Below are 16,821 nucleotides of genomic sequence, written 5' to 3' on the forward strand. Positions count from 1 at the left end.
TCTTTCTTTTAGCAGCCCTACAGCGGCCACTACTGGCTACTTTTCCCGTGCAACCGCAGGTTGGACTACGTTATGCCTCTTTTTCCTTTCAGACTGTTGCCAGCTACTTCATATAGTGGTGAGACGCCTAGTCCCAAGCTGTCTCATTTGAACAGTCAATACTTGTTTGGTTTGGGTTCAGGACAGATGGATTATTCCCCCCCCCCTTCAAATCCAAGGCGGCAGTCATAGGCTAATTGAAAGGGGCAAAGATTCCACCCATGGTAAAGCTGGCAGCCACTTCAGGGATTTCTCTGAAGATTGCCATTGAGAAAGACAGGGCCTGCAATATACCAATTGGGCCAATTGGACCCAATCAGGCCCCGCGCTTGGCGGGGGGCCCGTGCTCATGGGGGAATTGCGGGATAGGAGACCCCAAGCTGCTCGCCCTTCCCCCCTCTACTTACCTTTCTCTCTGCTATTTTCTGCGGCTGCATGCACTGCGCATGCAGGTTTGCCATCAGTCAAGATGGCAGCCGAGGTTTCCCTAAGGGGCTGAAGCCTCTGCCGCCATCTTGGTTGATGGCATGCATGCGTGCTACACACGCGCATTGCTGCCATCAACCAAGATGGCGGCAGAGGCTTCAGCCCCTTAGGGAAACCTCGGCTGCCATCTTGATTGGTGGCAAACCTGCACGCGCAGCGCATGCAGCCACAGAAAACAACAGAGAGAAAGGTAGGTGAAGCGGGGGAATGGCGGGTGGCTCTGAAGCTCTTGCCCTGCTATCTGTGGCAGGATTCCTGCCGCGGATTGCGGAAGGCGAGCGCAGGGGCCCCGCAGGTTCCAAATTAGGGGCCCCGTTTGCAAATGCTGGCCCTGCTCTACTTGCAAATCTGTGTACAAGAATGCAAACCATCGAGCAACTTGTACAGAACTTCCCAGCTTGATGAGTGCATCTGGATTCCAACAAATATATTGATAGAGCACAAAGACAACAGTCCCTTCACATGTCATCTCCAGTTCTGAATGGAATCTACAAATGCGTCACTAGATATTCTTTGGTTTCCATTGCATTGTAAGATACAACATTGTGATGTTCTATGCTGAAAACCATGCATAGGAGACCAGCGAAGATGACCAAAATAAAAAAAAAAGTTAAGGCTTACATGTTAATAGATTTATTATGATAGGATTCATTGTGATACAGAAATCTCCAAAATGCTAACGAACTTTGGTGCTGCTGTAGTACAGAATGTGGAAAGCAGCTCGGTTTATTGGTTAGTGTCAACTAACTAAAAAAACCACACTATTTTAGCTAACACAAACATCAAAATAACATGAACAAGCAGAGATATACCCCTTGAAAGTAACTAAGTTCACATCTGTGCTTCAATTACATCTAACATTGTAAAGCATGAAATATAATTATTTCCCTCGTATAATTATAAGAACATAAGAAGAGCCTGCTGGATCAGGCCAGTGGCCCATCTAGTCCAGCATCCTGTTCTCACAGTGGCCAACCAGGTGCCTGGGGGAAGCCCGCAAGCAGGACCCGAGTGCAAGAACACTCTCCCCTCCTGAGGCTTCCGGCAACTGGTTTTCAGAAGCATGCTGCCTCTGACTAGGGTGGCACAGCACAGCCATCACGGCTAGTAGCCATTGATAGCGCTGTCCTCCATGAACTTGTCTAATCTTCTTTTAAAGCCATCCAAGCTGGTGGCCATTACCGCATCTTGTGGGAGCAAATTCCATAGTTTAACTATGCGCTGAGTAAAGAAGGAGTTCCTTTTGTCTGTCCTGAATCTTCCAACATTCAGCTTCTTTGAATGTCCACGAGTTCTAGTATTATGAGAGAGGGAGAAGAACTTTTCTCTATCCACTTTCTCAATGCCATGCATTTATTATCAGGTATGTGTATTCCTCCTGTAAGTATTTTCTGCCCTTTTAGAATGCTGACACTTGCAAGTTCAGCCATAACTAAAAAACCAAGTTTGCGTGTCAGCAGCCAGCACAATCGTCCTCAAAGTTCTGACATGTTAGCAGCAGCACTTATTCAAATACTGTGATTAAAGCACAAGTGAGTCAATATGATATAGATTTTAAGTATGGATTCAAGAACTTATCAGGATACAGTTGAACATTTGATAGAGAGCTCTTTCTGATAAATTTCCTACTTACATTTTTAAGTGTGTGTAGAGAAAACATGCAGCCAATTCTTGCAGCCTCAAGTCTAGTGTAGTTTACATGAGCATGTGAAGGAAGGCTCAGGAAACTTTCCTGATATTTCCACATTACAGTTGTATGTATCTGCAGCCATTTTCACAGGTACAAAATATCCTTGATTTTTTAAAATATGACACAGTAATCCATTTGCTTTACTAGAGATCAGATACCCCTCCCCCCCAAAGTTGGCCAAATTTTTCAAAAAGCAGACACTGAAACATGTCAGATACCTACAACAGGTCATAGAAAACTGTCCTATGACCACTTTATTAACAAATTCTAGGTTCACCTGTTCATATTTGTACCATAAGTAATTTCTACTGAGTGATGTGTGAACAAGCCAGGTCCAGACTAACAAGAAATCAGAAAGAGTCGATCCATCATACAATTTAATGCAGTTTAGCTTGTTCTGAAAACAAAGTTCTCAGTTCACATATCATTCCTGGTGTTCCTGATCTTGACCAGGTATTAACCACCGGATGCTCTCCGTCCTAACAGTAGCATACATGATGAAGCTGATAAGGAACAGTAAAGAAAATAAGAGAAGCCAATCTACACCTCTAGTCAATGTGCTAGGCAGGGGACCAGCTTGATCTTCCTCAGTAACCACCACATCAGTCTTGGGCTCTATTCCTGAAAGAAAGTATCCATGTATTAGTGTAATGCAAGATTAAACAGAATTAATGGTATAGATATTTGCTCAACAGCACCTCCAATTTGATATTTAGGCTGAAGCAATTCAACTACTACCTGCTATGATACCATCCGAGTTCTGTGATTTTCAAATTATCTCCTGCTGCATTAAATAAGGTATTTCTAACCATATCATGCAAAATTTGATTTGTTATGTGCCTCCAAGTCAACTACAACTTATGGCAACCCTATGAATCAGTGACCTCCAAGAGCATCTGTCATGAACCACCCTGTTCAGAACTTGTAGGTTCAGGTCTGTGGCTTCCTTTATGGAATCAATCCATCTCTTGTTTGGTCTTCCTCTTTTTCTACTCCCTTCTGTTTTTCCCAGCATTATTGTCTTTTCTAATGAATCATCTCATTATGTGTCCAAAGTATGATAATCTCAGTTTCATCATTTTAGCTTCTAGTGATAGTTCTGGTTTAATTTGTTCTAACACCCAGTTATTTGTCTTTTTCACATTCCATGGTATGCGCAAAGCTCTCCTCCAATATCACATTTCAAATTAGTTAATTTTTCTCTTATCTGCTTTTTTCACTGTCCAAATTTCACATCCATACATAAAGATCAGGAATACCATGATCTGAATGATCCTGACTTTAGTGTTCAGTGATACATCTTTACATTTGAGGATCTTTTCTTGTTCTCTCACAGCTGCCCTCCCCAGTCCTAGCCTTCTTCTGATTTCTTGACTATTGTCTCCATTTTGGTTAACGTCTGTGCCAAGATATTGAAAATCATGCAAAATATGGCTCTCAAATTTATTTATTTATTTATTGATTGATTGATTGATTGATTGATTGATTGATTGATTGATTGCACTTGCATACTACCCCATAGCCGAAGCTCTCTGGGCAGTTTACAGCAACCAAAAACATTAAAACAAATATACAATTTAAAACACATATTTTAAAAACAATTTAGTGTCATTTCGAAATAGCTCCAATTCTACTTCTCCCAGCAAGTGTACTAGTAACAAAGCTTACAGTGCCTATTTTAATAATAGCTTCTTTATTAGTGTGCTGCCAATTCAGTTGTATGTTCTTCTACTTCCCGTGGGAAAAGCAACAGAAACTGGACAGACAAGTTCCCTAGCTTTTTTTAGTCCAAATAAAGATCTGAAAACACACCAACATAGGGAATAATTTACTGCTTTTTTTCTCTCACACAAGGCAGCGAAGACCAGAACTTGCTTATGATCTATTTCCATCTTAACTTTCTTCACAATTTGCTGCAGAATGTCAAGAAGAAATCAAAGTTGATCTCCACTTGCTATCTATCTTGTGTAGGAAAACACACAGGGCATCTGGTTTCCGCCACTGCTAACACAGGTGAAGAGGGATAACTGTGGCAACAGTTACCCTTCTCCTCTTGCACTCTCCCCATTAATTACTTGCACTCTCCAAATGACATGCTATACATTCCTATCTATTGCTACCATACAAGAGCTGAAAGATCCTTAAGCCATCTTACTATATATAAAAGGATCTGGTTGTAATAGCAAACTCGGGGGCTGTGTTACGATGGCTACTCAGGGGTACTAAAAAAGAAGGGGGAGATCAGAATGCTTGAGGGCATTCCGAGGTTTGCAGAAACAGAACAAAGTTTTAGGGCAAAACTAAGCTGGCCAAAAAAATGCCCAAAACACATTGAAGACTGAGCATACTCAATGGATACGCAATGCTGAGTGCCTATCTGGGTATGGGGATAGAAAACGGGTGGGTGGGGGGGAGAGGGGAAAGGATAGAGAGAGACACATGGAGCATAATATACTGAAATAAAGTGTGGCTGGCTCGCTGAACAGAAGCACTCCAGACTATAACATTTTGTTGCAGGTTCCAGTTGTGCATTTTTACTCTGAATTTTTTTTCTACTGTTCTCAATAGTTCTGACTCCCAAGTAAATGTATGTAGGATTGCAGCCTTATTCTTTCTTTCTCTAAAATCTCACACTTTGATAAAGCATGAAAAATTTCCCAATACATTAACTCAATGTTCCTGGAGATCATTAAAAAAAGTCAAATCTAGACATAGACGGGACTGGGAATCAGAGTACTGTTGGACTTGGGTCCTCCTACAAGAACAGGATGCTGGACTAGATGAGCTTTTGGCCTGATCCAACAGGGTTCTTATTATGTTCTTATGACTATCAGACTATGAAATCTGTTAAATGTGGCAATCCTACCTGTCTGATTGAAAATGAAAGCTTTTAGCGTTTCCAGAGTTCGATCTGTATGGTTAAATCTTGCCATGGGCTTAGCCCCTTGAAAAAGAAGGATGTTAGGAACAGCCACAGTTCCAAACCTGGTAGACAGACTGTGAAGACAAATATCACAAGAGAAGAGTTAGCTTTACTAAATTAATCTCTCATTCAATCCCATAATAAAATAACTGAGCAGTTTCCATAACAAAACTGGGTCCACAGCATAACTTCAACAGAAGAAAATGCAGAATGCTGCAGTGGACAAAGGTCACTTTGGTCAACACATACTTTACACTCAAATGTTTGCTCAAGAAAATGCACGGGTTGGTGAATTGGGCAGAATGCAATTTAAACAACCTATATTTAGAACAACAAATGTATAAATGAAGCATTATTCAGCTAAAAAAGCGCTAATCAAGAAAAAGTGTTTTTCAAGTCATGAAGCTGGAAGAAGATGAAAACCTCTTAGGCAAAATCGTAAGTTAAAGCAGCATTTCCCAACCTTGGGTTGTGACCCACAAGTGTGTCGCAGGCTTCAGTGCTTTTTTCTCTGTCAGAACACTCTGGTAAGGAGTACTGGCATCTTTTCTCAGACTGCCACAACCTGCCAGCCACTTACTTAAAAAAAAAAATTGGGAAAGGAAGGAACAGGTTGTTCCCACATACTCAGGCCGCTGCCACCCCCACCCCCCCAAGCAGACTCCTTTGTCCTGTGCTGGGGATAGCTGGAGAAAATAAGTGGGTGGGGAGGAGCAGCAGGTATGTCCCCGTGTGCTCAGGCCACTGCTACCTGCCAGCCAATGGCTGGTACCTCTTCCGCCCCATGCAGGGGCTTGTTTTTTTAAAAAAAAATAGTTGGGGAAGGAAGGAACAGCAGACGTATCCCTATATGTTGAGGCTGCTGTTGCCAACAGCTACATGCAGCTGACGGCAGATGCTTCCTTTGCCCCACAGAAGAGCTTTTCTGAAGGGGGGTTCCTCAAGTAGAGAGAGATACATGTGTGGTTTGTGTGAGAGAGGAAGAGATGTATTTGGTAGAGGGAGGGAAGGAAGGGAGATCTGTATGTTGTCTGTGTGCACATGACAGGAAGGGATGTGTATATATGAGTGATCCAGGGCAGGGGAAGACATGCCCTTGGGCAGACAGGGAGAGATCTAGGTATGGTATGTGTTTGTGAGAGAGAGAGAGAGAGAGAAAGAGAGAGGGGGAGGTATGTATGCATGTGCAGTATGTATTAGAGAGGGAGACATGTGTTCTGTATATGTTAAGTATATGGGGGGTGAGTGAGAGAGTTAGATGCATGTCTGTGGTCTGTATGTGGTCTCTGTGTGCATGCAAGCATGTGATGTGGCTACCTTGTGTTCCCTGTTATTAGCAGGGCTGTGGAGTCGGAGTCGTGGAGTCGGAGTCGGTAGAAATGTACCGACTCCGACTTCCAAATAAATTTTGATTGACAAGAAGCAATTTTAGGTGGAGTTGGAGTCGGACAGTAGAAAAATAGAGGAGTCGGAGTTGAAGGTTTGGTGTACCGACTCCACAGCCCTGGTTATTAGACAACAGCATCATTGTGTGTGGAGGGGATCAATATTGTTTGATCTCCATAATCAGGACCAGCAGGACAAAGCTGACATCCCATGGTAAGCATGAGATTGTTGGTGGAGGGGGCAGAGAAGCAGCAATGACGGTACACTCTCTCTAATTTTGTTCTATGCCATGCCCCCACACATTTTAATTCTTTAAAACTCCAAATAAAAAATGGCATCTATAAAACAAAAATCTTTTTGATTTTTAATGCATTTTTTACTTTTATTAAGTATTTTACTTTTACTTTTTTTATTAAAAGTTCATAAATTCAGTAGGGAAGAGAGGAGGGGAGGGGGCACAGGAAGAGGGGGACAGGAGAGGCATTGAAAAATGCATCAGAATAGGAGTACCGGCATTTCTGGGAGTCCTAAGGGTCAAAATTCATGCAATAATAAATCAATGGGTCACCATACCAAGTAAACTTTGGACTTGTGGGTCACTACACCAAAACGTTTGGGAGCCAGAGTTAAAGGACACAAAACATTGTTTACACCTTTGCACATCAATGTATTTTAAATGCATTATAGTTTCACATAAAAGGCAAGTGGCAACATGCCTTCAGGTGTTCTAGAACACAGATGTAAATATGCAAAGGAGGGCAATGGGGATGAGCACGCTAGCTCTGTCACCCACCCCACTGCTATTCCACCAACTTTTAGAGGATGACCTTCTGAAGTGAGAAACCTCCAGTACAGCTGCCCATGCATTTTAGAATACTGGAAAATCATGGTACAGCACACACAGGAAGCCTCTACGAGTACAGGAGGCTCCCTACTTCAGAAGTTCATCTTCTAGCTCCTAGAGGATGACCGGAATGCAGGGCTGTGGAGTCTGAGTCGTGGAGTCTTGAGTCGGAAGCAATTTTGGGTGGAGTCGGAAGAAATGTACTGACTCCGGCTTCAAAATAAAAACGTATAATATTATAACAATATAAGTATAAAATAATATATTTACCATATATTTTATATTTTTATTTTTCAGGAAAAATATTTGTAATCGTTTGTTGCATTTACTTTCATAGGAATTTAGGAAAGTTTTCTTGTTCAGAAATTTTAATCAAATAAATATATTTTATGTTCTATCAATCTAGCCTGATGATTCACGTGATGGTGATGAAATGCCTTGTGCTACCATTTTACTACAGTACTTTTGTTATTACTAGTTAATATACATTTGCCATTTATGGAGTCGGAGAGTAGAAAAATAGAGGAGTCGGAGTCGAAGGTTTGGTGTACCGACTCCACAGCCCTGCTGGAATGGCAATAGCCGTGGCTAGCATGTGGGTCCTCCTTCTTTGCATTCCCTCCTTAACCCTGATCTAGAGTATCTGAACAAGGCAGAGTAGTGCTGAAAGGAGAGAAATATAAAAGTTACCTGCTGTGCTGAGAGGCATCCAATGCCAAGAAATGAAGAGTTGGGAAAGCTCGGGGCAAAGAATTAAAATGAGGAGCTAGACTGGCAGAGAAACGACACCAAGGAGTATAAAACAGGACTAAGGTACAGTCACTGTCATTTGGATTTAAGAACTCCATTAAATCCTACAAGAGAAGGGGAAAATGAATTTTGAAGGGCATAATGGTAAATATTGTTCATGTTAACTCTCCCGATCTTAAGCGAGTAATGAATACTTTTACATGCAATGTGAAATTAGTTAATTCAGGTTAAAATTTAACTTATTTTCAGTGTTTACCTGCACATGAGTACTATAATGAATGAGGGAACTTTTAAACCTCATTGCAACCATGACAATCAGAAGTTATTTTGCTATTCATTTACTCGCTCCCAGGAGCACAGACACGATCCACAACCTAATCCCTGGTGTTGGCTTGTTTTTATTAATTTATTTTTCTTTAAATAAAGGGATGAAAGTTTTGAAGAACATTTAAGCACAAGACCTTTTAAGCATGAGCCACAATGGGAAATCCAGATCTTACCAAATTCTAATGTAGGAACCAACTTTGGCTCCAAAATCTACTAAAACCATTTCTTTTTATATAAAATGGTTTATTAGTAAATGATCAGGGCCATCGTGCTGGTAGGGCAGTAGAAAAAAGAAAAAAAACCAGAGAGAAAGCACAAATCTGAACACAAGCAAAAACACAACAATATATAAAATGACCTGCACATGCAGTTGAAACTTCCAGGAGGCTGGGGAAGAGGACTTACCATCATTGCCCTCCCCAGCATTTCTCTTTAGCTTCTGATATTCTCCCCTGAAGGAGAGAAGAGGGAGCCAGCTGTAAGCCATGCAGCCTGGTGAGAGGACCCCTCACCTTTCAACAATTCTTAAGCCAGGCTGCTGAGGATCCTTGGAGTGCAGCGAGATGCACAGCTGGAGCTTTACTGTCTGTTAGCTTTCTTGCTATGTACCTATGCATTTAAATCTAGATTATTTCTTTTGTAATACTGAATTTATTTTGTTTGTTAAATTGATGGATTTTTGTTCTATTTCAATTTGTTACGTTTTGTGTTTTATTTTGATTATTTGTTGTAAGCTGCTTTGGGCAGCTTGCTGTGGAAAAGCAGCATATAAACAAACTCAATCAATAAACTTCATCAAAAAAAGAAAGCCAGAATGATGAGGAAGCAGTAAATTGGAATCAGATGTTGAAAAAAACAATGGGGGTCTAAATACGCTAGCCTGGATTAATGATGCATATCCTATACTAACAGAAGAGAACACTAGATGCTTCAGAAGAAGCATTTTAAGAACAGGTACCTCTAAATAGTTAGCACTTTGTATTGCCCAATATAAATGCTAAGGTTCTTTACATACATTCTCTTGGAAATTTTTACAACTTTGAGGAAAAGTCAGTATTGTTATTCACATATTGCAGAAGGGGGATATATAGGACTATACTGTATTCAATGCTAGTCCTACTCAGTAATCCCATTGAATTAATGGACACAACTGACTTAGGTTCATTAATTTTAATGAGTCTACTCTGGTTAGGACTAGCATTGGCGACAATCCCTAATGAGTTCATGGCAGGTGCACGATCTTACAGACTTCCTGGTTCACGGCTCAGCCTCCCAAAAACTGTGCTACAATAATAATGAAATTCTCAATAATAATGGATCAGCACAACCACATATACCCTCAGTAATAGAACAATTTTCATCTGAGCTTCCAAGCATCAAAGTTTAGGGATACACAGATAATGAAACTGCATCTTCTGATTATCCAGTAAGCCTAATTGCAGAATGAGGCTTTCCACCAATTCCACTTTTGAAAGTAGTGGATACAGTCTTCAGTAATTAAGAGCAGATAAAGTTGTTTCCACCTGAACACAGAAAGCTAGCATATATCAATTCAGACAATTTGTCCATCTAACTCAGTATTGTCAACACTGACTGGCAGCAGCTATCCAAGGTTTCAGACTGAGGGTATTCCCAGCCCTACCTGGAGATGCTGGGAATTGAAGCCGGGCTTTCTACATGCAAAGCAGATGCTCCACCACTGATCTCCAGCCCTTCACCATGGATTTTAACATCTATGAAAAATGGTAGTTTTAGATCACATCAACACCATGCATGTAAAGCACATGGTTTTCCGCAAAGAATTCTCAGAACTGTAGTTTACTCCTCACAGAGATACAATTCCCAGCAACCTTAACAAACGGGAGTTCCCATGATTCTTTGGGGAAAAGTATGTGCTTTAAATGTATGCTGTGGATGCAACCACTGAACCAGAATATGAAACCAAACTGTTAGGCAAATGATTAATAATGCATGTGAAACCTTACTGTTTAAATAAAAAATTACAGAGCAGCAAGTACAACTAGTAGTGATGTACACTTGCCAGGGAAAAACCACAGGAGATTTGCCTAAAGTGTTACGTAAGAATAGTGGCACAAAACAGAGACACAGCCTTCAAGCTTGGGGAATATATATATAGAATATATATAGAATTCATCCTCTTTATTCCATGAATTATTCAGAATCTATACAAAGAATACTGACACTAAAAACAAACGAAAAACAAAATTTTTAAAAATAAAACCAGGTAACTTAAAAGGTAGAAATTGATTAGAGTGCTTTCCACTTACTTGGGAAATATTCAAGATTTGTAGTGTGAAGTTTGTCATCCCTGTAATGTTTCTTTCCTCACAATTCACTTTTGGGGTTTTCATACTATCTGTGCTATTAGAGTCCTCTCCTGATGAAGGATGCACCGCTTCCAGAACTACAGGTGGATCTATTATTTGCTCTTGAGTAGGAGACCCAAGATGAGATAAAGATGAAACAATACCCCGCGTACTGCATTCACCATCAGTTTCTGCATCACAGGTGCCAAAGTCCAAGACATGTCTCTCCTTTGCCTCATCTGGAACAACTGACAGGACAACAGACTGAGCTGCAGGCATGCTGCTACCCATCATAGCATCAGCAATCTCTGCAGTCCTGTACTGTACCGATTCCTTAGGCCCATCATTGCTTGCCTGCATAGAACTGCTTTTTACGGTGAATGGCAGGGTAGTTTCACTTAACTTTTCAGACTGTGAGTCAGTAGTTCCTTCTGTTTCAGCTGCTGCTAGAGAAAATACAAGAACATTTAAAGTCTTTACTATTAAACAATATGAGTACATCTATTTTTATTCATGTCAACAATGCAGAAGTGGTTGAAATTTAATCCACTGTGTAAACGAGAGGGTTCTAAGAAAGCAAACCATTGAACATGGCTCACACAATGATATTTGCTCCCACCCCACCATAAAGCAAAAGTTGTAACAACAGCCTGGCATAAAATATTTAATATTGTTGACCAAAGCCCAGTATATTTTACAAAATTGTTGTTTATACTATAGGAAATAGAGTGGCTGACAATTCAGCCAGATAAGCGACTAATAAGTCGAATAAATAAATACAGAGCACAGTGGCAGTTTCTTCTTGCTTGTCATACTATACCCAAACTAAGGTGTTCGGCATATTGGACTATTAACCTTGCTTCTGATATACACTAGACGAGGAGACTTTAAAGTTTCTCCCACTCCTATGCTTTTTGTCTATTAAAATCCACACTTATACCATATATTGACATAAGAAAACAGTAGTGAATGACTGCCTGAAACATTTAAAATAACCTGCTAGAGACTGGTTCCCCCTCTGCACAGCTGAAAGAAATATGGACGCCTTATTGATTTACAGCATTTTTGCTACAGTTTCACTGTTGAATAAACAAACTTGAAGCTATGATTATTTTTCATCTTGTTCAGAAACAGTATTATGCAATTATCTATCCAAGATCTGTACAGAAAAGGAAACACCACTAAAACAGAATCCTGTCTCTCAAGGAACACACATTCAGCTTTGGCTACCACTCTGTATACAACACTCCACATACTCTACTACAGCCTGAATGAGCAATTTCGGCCTTGCATTGTATTCTTCTTTTCAGTTGTTTGTTCCAGAAACCCTATGACCCAGCAGGGCATTTTAAGCTTATAAAACAGAAGTGCCCAACTCAAGATCTCTTACTTAAGGTATAACTCATCTGCGTGCTCCCGAGCAAGCGTGCAGTTTTGCTTAAGAAGTGCTTGGTTTACGGGATTCAATCAAGTCCCGTCTAGGCCGGGATTCTTTGCAACCACATTTTACTTTTTGCTCCAAAGAGAAGAAGAGAAAGACAACTTATTTGCTTCTTCCTCAAAATCTGAAAAAGACGTAAGAAGCGGTGACACAAGCCTAGCTGGCTTGACCCCTTCCACTAGCAGATGCATAACAGAGTAACTCTGCCGTTCCTCTGCCCATTTGCCCCTTCCCGGCGGGGTCACCATGGTAACCCAGCCCTCCTTACCTACAAAAAGGCTCCCAAACACGCAGGCCACCCAGAGGCCCCACCCCCGCCCGCGCGAGGACAAGATGATCATCCTCGCAAGGGAGGGGGAAACTGGAGAGACAAAAAAAAAAAGAACCGGCAGAAAAACCGGCAAACAGGGACGAGCCCAACAACAACCGCTTCCGGATCTTCCTTATTTTCCGTTTCCGGGGCACCATGAAACCCAACAAATGGAGTCTGAGAATTCCTTTGTCCAGTACAGACCGGATGTCCTGCTTATTTTTGAAGCTCTGACTACATCTCGTTCGAGCGGAAAGGAGGGTGGCTGCCTTCAGGATGCAATGTAGAAACCCAAGACCTTGTCATTGTAATGATTTGCTAGCACTGTGTCCCACCCACCCACACTAAAATAAGTAAATACAGAAAATCGTATTGTTTCAAACATTTCCGGGGGAGGGAGGAATAGACATTGTAAAAACTGTTGTGCAAGGAGAAATAAACTGCCCGCTCTTATTGTGCCCATGTTGCAGATTGGGTGGAATGAGAGTGAAGGATGTTATACTTGTATGGGGGGAGGGAATGAGGTTAGATTACGACAAACCTGTAACGTAGTCCGGTTTATTATTACCATATTGCGAGAGTGGGAAGAGAAGAGAGCTAGGCTGAGGCAGTGATTTGTGAACCCTGGTCCACCTACTTACATAAAGACACACTGTGCTTTTGCCACTCCAACATGGATCTAACCAAGGAGACCTTAATACCGGGTTCCAAGAGCGGGACGGGGAGCGTGCGTTCTTCCAAACCTTTTCTTTGCAGTTACTCTCTCGCTCTACTCTGGGCGGAGAGAGGGAGTGGTGCATGCGCTTGGCTGTGTGAGGCTTGGGTGCGTGAGGGCGGAGATTAACGCTGAAACCATGCTTGGCAGCGTCGTGGTTGGCCTCAGGCGGCTACGACCGGGGCTGGTGGTGACTGGACGGGGCGGTGGCAGATGCAAGTTCTCCGCTATGGTGAGAAGTTGTGCAGCAAAGGGGAGGGAAATGCAGAAAATATGTTCCCCACCGATGTCACTTGAGCGAGATTGGATTCTTCATCCTCTCCTCCCGTGCAAAGCCTGCCCCGGTTATTTATTTGTAGTTGGATTCCTCCGACAAGCATTGAGTATGAAATATCCTTTTTTAGTCCTTCCCCTCCCCTCCTTTTTTTACACACGAGAGAGGCTTAAGCCAACTCCTGTTTATTCCTATGTTTTTAATTTGAAAAGCGAAGCCTTTAAAATTGGCACCCTCCTCTTGACTTGACCTGTGTTCCTCACGTTCCCCACAGAGGCTCCTATCAAATTTTCACTGGGGTAGTAAGTCTGTGCCTGGATTGTGGCCACTTCAGACTTGGGAAGGGGACCCATATGTTGGAATGCTCCCCTATTTGGGGGGGGGACGTTTCTACGCATAGCAAGCTAGCATGTCGGGGAGAAAGTAGGCTTAGAACTCTTGTCACTGACGTCTACTTTTCGGTGTTCAGAAATTCTAGATATTCTTCAGTCGAGTCCTGCACCTCCTCTGTGAAGTAATATAGCTCAGACCCACGTTTACCATTACCAGCTTAGTGGAAACTAAGCCACACATTGCTGTCAAGGCATGTCAGAACATAAGAAGAGCCTGCTGGATCAGGCCAGTGGCCCATCTCTTCCAGCATCCTGTTCTCACAGTGGCCAACCAGGTGCCTGGGGGAAGCCGACAAGCAGGACCTGAGTGCAAGAACACTCTCCCCTCCTGAGGCTCCCGGCAACTGGTTTTCAGAAGCATGCTGCCTCTGACTAGGGTGGCACAGCACAGCCATCACAGCTAGTAGCCATTGATAGCCCTGTCCTCCATGAATTTGTCTAATTTTCTTTTAAAGCCATCCAAGCTGGTGGCCATTACTGCATCCTGTGGGAGCAAATTCCATAGTTTATGCGCTGAGTAAAGAAGTACTTCCTTTTGTCTGTCTTGAATCTTCCAACATTCAGCTTCTTTGAATGTCCATGAGTTCTAGTATTATGAGAGAGGGAGAAAAACTTCTCTATCCACTTTCTCAATGCCATGCATAATTGTATACACTTCTATCATGTCTCCTCTGACCCGCCTTTTCTCTAAACTAAAAAGCCCCCAATACTGCAACCTTTCCTCATAAGGGAGTCACTCCATCCCCTTGATCATTATGGTTGCCCTCTTCTGAACCTTTTCCAACTCTATAATATCCTTTTTGAGATGAGGCAACCAGAACTGTACACAGTATTCCACATGCGGCCGCACCATAGATTTATACAACGGCATTATGATATCAGCTGTTTTATTTTCAGTACCTTTCCTAATTATCCCTAGCATGGAAATTGCCTTTTTCACAGCTGTCGCACACTGGGTCGACATTTTCATCGTGCTGTCCACTACAACCCCGAGGTCTCTCTCCTGGTCGGTCACCGCCAGTTCAGACCCCATGAGCGTATATGTGAAATTCAGATTTTTTGCTCCAATATGCATAATTTTACACTTGTTTATATTGAATTGCATTTGCCATTTTTCTGCCCATTCACTCAGTTTGCAGAGGTCTTTTTGGAGCTCTTTGCAATCCCTTTTTGTTTTAACAACCCTGAACAATTTAGTATTGTCAGCAAACTTGGCCACTTCACTGCTCACTCCTAATTCTAGGTCATTAATGAACAAGTTGAAAAGTACAGGTCCCAATACCGATCCTTGAGGGACTCCACTTTCTACAGCCCTCCATTGGGAGAACTGTCCGTTTATTCCTACTCTCTGCTTTCTGCTTCTTAACCAATTCCTTATCCACAAGAGGACCTCTCCTCTTATTCCATGACTGCTAAGCTTCCTCAGAAGTCTTTGGTGAGGTACCTTGTCAAAAGCTTTTTGAAAGTCTAAGTACACTATCTCCACTGGATCACCTCTATCTATATGCTTGTTGACACTCTCAAAGAATTCCAAGAGGTTACTGAGACAGGACTTTCCCTTGCAGAAGCCATGCTGGCTCTGCTTCAGCAAGGCTTATTCTATGTGCTTAGTTAATCTAGCTTTAATAATACTTTCTACCAGTTTTCCAGGGACAGAAGTTAAGCTAACTGGCCTGTAATTTCCGGGATCCCCTCTGGATCCCTTTTTGAATATTGGCGTTACATTTGCCACTTTCCAGTCCTCGGGCAAGGAGGAGAACCCGAGGGACAAGTTACACATTTTAGTTAGCAGATCAGTATGTTCACATGTTTGTACATGTCACTTGGTTCCTCATCCCTCTGGGTGCTTCCAAACTGTTGCTATTTGGGGTGGGATTCTGTCACATATCTGCAAATTCCCATTGCACAATTACAGGTGATTTGGTGCTCTCTCTGTTTTTCCCAAAGTTGGACTTTTTTGGATAAGGAAAGTGATAGAAAAATGCACAGGAAAATATGGGATAACAACTGCTTGGCTCAACATTGTGTAACACCCTGCAAACAAATCAGGATTGAATGCTCAACAAATAGCCAATATTTTCTAACCTCCCTGCATACTTTGTGTGTGTGTGAAATCCAGGTGAATGCTCGATAAATGGGTCTTCTGGAAGCAACCTTAATTGCTCAAAACTTAGGGATTTGTGGCTAAATGTTAAACATTTATGTTTAAGATAAGCTTTATTTGTGGTTTTTGATCTTTAATGGCTGTTTCTACACATGAAAGTGAACATTGGATACTAAACATAGGAGCATACATATGTGAATCAACCCTTCAGTGTTCTTAAGGCAGCTGGGAAGAGACAGGGAATTTTCATACAGGCAATGCATTAGTGGCCTTATACTTGCTTACTCAGCGGTAAGTATCACTATTCCGTTCCTGGGCAAGGTTCTGGAACGGGTGGTGGCCGGCCAGCTCCAGGGACTCTTGGATGACACTGATTATCTTGATCCGTTTCAATCCGGTTTTAGGCCTGGGTTTGGTACCGAAACAGCCTTGGTCGCCCTGTATGATGACCTTTGTCGGGAGAGGGACAGGGGGAGTGTGACCCTGTTGATTCTCCTTGATCTCTCAGCTGCTTTTGATACCATCGACCATGGTATCCTTCTGGGAAGGCTCACGGAGTTGGGAGTTGGGGGTATTGCTTGGCAGTGGCTCCGCTCCTACTTGGTGGGTCGTCAACAGAAGGTAGTGCTTGAGGAACACTGCTCGACACCCTGGACTCTCCATTGTGGAGTCCCACAGGGATCGGTACTGTCCCCCATGCTTTTCAACATCTATATGAAGCCGCTGGGTGCGGTCATCAGGAGTTTTGGAGTGCGTTGTCACCAGTACGCTGCTGACACGCAACTCTATTTCTCCTTTGCATCTTCCTCAGGT

General features: G+C 42.3%; 2 protein-coding genes across 12 annotated transcripts in view; one reads left to right on the forward strand and one right to left on the reverse strand.

The window, feature by feature from the left end:
• Positions 1–2,430: 2,430 nt before the first annotated feature.
• TXNDC15 (thioredoxin domain containing 15) lies at positions 2,431–13,302 on the reverse strand. Of its 5 annotated transcripts, none has more exons than XM_061617165.1 (5): positions 13,165–13,302; positions 10,734–11,215; positions 8,059–8,222; positions 5,082–5,212; positions 2,431–2,836 (listed from the first exon to the last, which is right to left on the reverse strand). In XM_061617165.1, the coding sequence occupies exons 1-5, from the start codon at positions 13,196–13,198 to the stop codon at positions 2,640–2,642; spliced, it is 1,008 nt and encodes a 335-aa protein (XP_061473149.1). In that variant the 5' UTR covers positions 13,199–13,302; the 3' UTR covers positions 2,431–2,639. The 5 variants fall into 5 exon arrangements, with proteins under 5 accessions (XP_061473149.1, XP_061473148.1, XP_061473147.1 ...); XM_061617164.1 differs by having other exon boundaries at positions 10,734–11,218; XM_061617163.1 differs by lacking the exon at positions 13,165–13,302 and adding an exon at positions 12,482–12,687.
• The window catches only part of PCBD2 (pterin-4 alpha-carbinolamine dehydratase 2), a 48,944-nt gene continuing 44,791 nt past the window's right edge, over positions 12,669–16,821 (forward strand). Inside the window, exon 1 of one of the 7 annotated variants that reach the window (XM_061617168.1) lies at positions 12,669–12,876. Coding sequence is in view for 3 of the 7 variants with exons in the window: in XM_061617172.1 (XP_061473156.1) it covers positions 13,378–13,470 (93 nt within the window). In the remaining 4 variants the exon portion in view is untranslated. Of the gene's footprint in view, positions 12,877–13,193; positions 13,471–16,821 lie in introns of those variants that run through there. The other 6 variants (XM_061617175.1, XM_061617173.1, XM_061617172.1 and 3 more) reach the window with 6 other exon arrangements.

This window comes from Rhineura floridana, chromosome 3, assembly GCF_030035675.1.
Source record: "Rhineura floridana isolate rRhiFlo1 chromosome 3, rRhiFlo1.hap2, whole genome shotgun sequence".
Taxonomy (NCBI): Eukaryota; Metazoa; Chordata; class Lepidosauria; order Squamata; family Rhineuridae; genus Rhineura; species Rhineura floridana.

Coding starts and splice junctions, on each gene's coding strand:
- TXNDC15 (XM_061617162.1), bottom strand. CDS start 12,554: ATGATCATCTTGTCCTCGCGCGGGCGGGGGTGGGGCCTCTGGGTGGCC. Junction 11,219..12,481: donor GTTTGGGAGCCTTTTTGTAG/GTAAGGAGGGCT, acceptor TATTTTCTCTAG/CAGCAGCTGAAACAGAAGGA. Junction 5,213..8,058: donor GATGCCTCTCAGCACAGCAG/GTAACTTTTATA, acceptor TTGTCTTCACAG/TCTGTCTACCAGGTTTGGAA.